The sequence below is a fragment of the Olea europaea genome, chromosome 19 (genome assembly GCF_002742605.1).
Source record: "Olea europaea var. sylvestris chromosome 19, O_europaea_v1, whole genome shotgun sequence".
In the NCBI taxonomy this organism is placed as follows: Eukaryota; Viridiplantae; Streptophyta; class Magnoliopsida; order Lamiales; family Oleaceae; genus Olea; species Olea europaea.
The window spans coordinates 10,519,537-10,522,059 of record NC_036255.1 but is presented as its reverse complement, the minus strand read 5'-3'; the positions used below and the strand labels follow the sequence as shown (position 1 = coordinate 10,522,059).

At 40.0% G+C, this 2,523-nt stretch overlaps 1 protein-coding gene across 1 annotated transcript; it reads left to right on the top strand.

Annotated features, from left to right (window-relative positions):
- Window positions 1–577: 577 nt before the first annotated feature.
- On the top strand, window positions 578–1,611 carry LOC111368339. Its single transcript, XM_022989569.1, has 3 exons — window positions 578–805; window positions 871–1,195; window positions 1,250–1,611. The coding sequence occupies exons 1-3, from the start codon at window positions 578–580 to the stop codon at window positions 1,609–1,611; spliced, it is 915 nt and encodes a 304-aa protein (XP_022845337.1).
- The last annotated feature ends 912 nt before the right edge of the window (window positions 1,612–2,523 follow it).

The window sequence follows — 2,523 nt, the reverse complement described above, 5'->3', positions numbered from 1 at the left end:
AATAGAAATACACTTCAACCTCCACCCGGATTCAACACTCAGAATTCTAATGGGAAACCACCATTGGAAGACATCCTTGGGACATTCATTTCTGAGACAAGATCACGCTTCAACAAAGATGAATCACGTTTGGATAATATTGAAACGCATGTGTCCAACATGGGAGCCACAATGAAGAATCTTGAAGTGCAGATTGGCCAATTGGCTACTCAATGAAGTCTCAGCAAAAAGGAAAATTTCCAAGTGATACATAGATCAATCCAAAGGAGAACTGTAAAGCTGTTATATTAAGGAGTGACAAGCAAATTGGAGAAAGTGAACTCACTGAAGATAGCAACCCCACACCTGATAAAGAGAAAGAACAAGTAGTAGAAGAGCAAGAAAAGCAGGCCAAAGGAACAAATAAGGCCCACAAACTTTATTCCATATCCTTCCCTGACAACCCACCAATTCTCACACCACCACTTCCTTTTCCACAGCATTTTCAAAAGAAAAAATTTGATAATCAATTTGCAAAATTTTTAGAAATCTTCAAGAAATTCATATTAATATTCCTTTTGCAGATGCTTTGGAACAAATGCCAAATTATGCAAAGTTTATGAAGGAAGTGATATCAAATAAGCAAAAATTGGAGGAATATGAGACAGTAAAATTGACAGAGGAATGCAGCGCTATTTTTCAAAAGAAACTTCCTCAGAAGAGAAAAGATCCGGACAGCTTTACTATTCCGTGCACCATTGGAAGCTCTTCCTTTGAAAAGGCCCTCTGTGATCTAGGAGCAAGCATCAATTTAATGCTGTTATCAGTATTCAAGAAGTTAGGCCTCTGGGAGGTCAAACCAACAACAGTGACTTTACAACTATCTGATAGGTCCCTCACCTACCCACGAGGAATTATGGAAGACGTGTTGGTAAAGTCGAAAAATTCATCTTCCCAGCTGATTTTGTGGTATTGGATATGGAAGAAGATCAGGAAATTCCACTGATTTTAGGCAGACTATTTTTAGCAACTGGAAGGGCATTAATTGATGTACAAGGGGGACAATTGACATTGAGAGTGAATGAAGAAGAGGTGAGGTTCAACATTTACCAAGCAATGAAGTACTCAGATGACAATTACACTTGCCACAGGATTGATTTCATTGATTCTGCTGTGAAAGATGAGAAATTATGTATTGAAGATCCTCTCGAGCAACGTATGATGTTTAGTACAACAAAGGATGATATTAGCACTTTTTGAGAGTACATAGGGAGCAAGGATTTGGTTGATTACATATTAGCTCTTGAGTCTACATCAGTTGTGGAAAACCCATCACAATGTGAGGATATTCAACAGTCAGAGGAAGCAGATGACAAAGAAAGCAATGAAAGCAGTAAGATTGAACTGAAGCAACTACCAGATCACCTTCGCTATGCATTCTTGGGGGATAAGTCTGCATTTCCAGTAATTATTTCTTCATCACTCACCAGAGACAAAGAGGATAGATTATTAAAAGTGTTGAGGGATCATAAGGCCGCTTTGGGATGGTCGATAGCTGACATCAAGGGGATAAGTCCTACAATCTGCATGCATAAAATCCTCATGGAAGAGTCTTACAAGCCATCCATCTAACATCAAAGAAGGTTAAACCTAGCAATGAAAGAAGTGGTTCGAGTGGAGATTCTAAAGCTATTGAAGGCAGGAATCATTTTTGCCATTTCAGACAGTGAATAGGTCAGCCCAGTGCAAGTGGTACCAAAGAAAGGAGGGATAACAATAGTTAAGAACGACAACAATGAGCTAATTCCGATAAGAACAGTAACTGGCTGGAGGGTGTGCATTGATTATAGGAAACTGAACAAGGCAACTAGAAAGGACCATTTCCCACTACCGTTCATTGATCAAATGTTGGACAAATTAGCTGGCTACTCTCACTATTGATTTCTTGATGGATATTCGGGCTACAACCAGATTGCTATAGCACCAGAAGATCAGGAAAAGACAACCTTCACCTGTCCATATGGAACTTTTGCCTACAGACGGATGTCATTCGGGTTATGCAATGCACCAGCCACTTTTCAGAGATGCATGATGGCAATCTTTGCAGGCATGGTTGAAGACATCATGGAGGTATTTATGGATGACTTCTCGGTGTTCGGTACTTCTTTTAATAACTACCTTCATAATCTCTCCTTAGTGCTGCAACGCTGTGAGGAAAGGAATTTAGTTCTCAACTGGGAAAAGTGCCACTTCATGGTACAAGAAGGTATTGTGCTAGGCCATCATGTTTCGACGAGGGGGTTGGAAGTGGACAGAGCAAAAATTGATACAATTGAAAAGCTACCACCACCCACCAATGTCAAAAGCATTCGAAGTTTCTTAGGGCACGCTGGCTTCTACAGGAGATTCATCAAAGACTTCTCAAAAGTGGCAAAACCCCTATGTAACCTTTTGGAGAAGGACACAACGTTCGTATTTGATGAAGACTGCTTACAGGCTTTTGAAACCATAAAGGCAAAATTAGTCACTGTTCCAGTGATGGTA

Coding starts and splice junctions, on each gene's coding strand:
- LOC111368339 (XM_022989569.1), top strand. CDS start 578: ATGCCAAATTATGCAAAGTTTATGAAGGAAGTGATATCAAATAAGCAA. Junction 806..870: donor TCAATTTAATGCTGTTATCA/GTATTCAAGAAG, acceptor ACTATCTGATAG/GTCCCTCACCTACCCACGAG. Junction 1,196..1,249: donor TGAAGATCCTCTCGAGCAAC/GTATGATGTTTA, acceptor GAGAGTACATAG/GGAGCAAGGATTTGGTTGAT.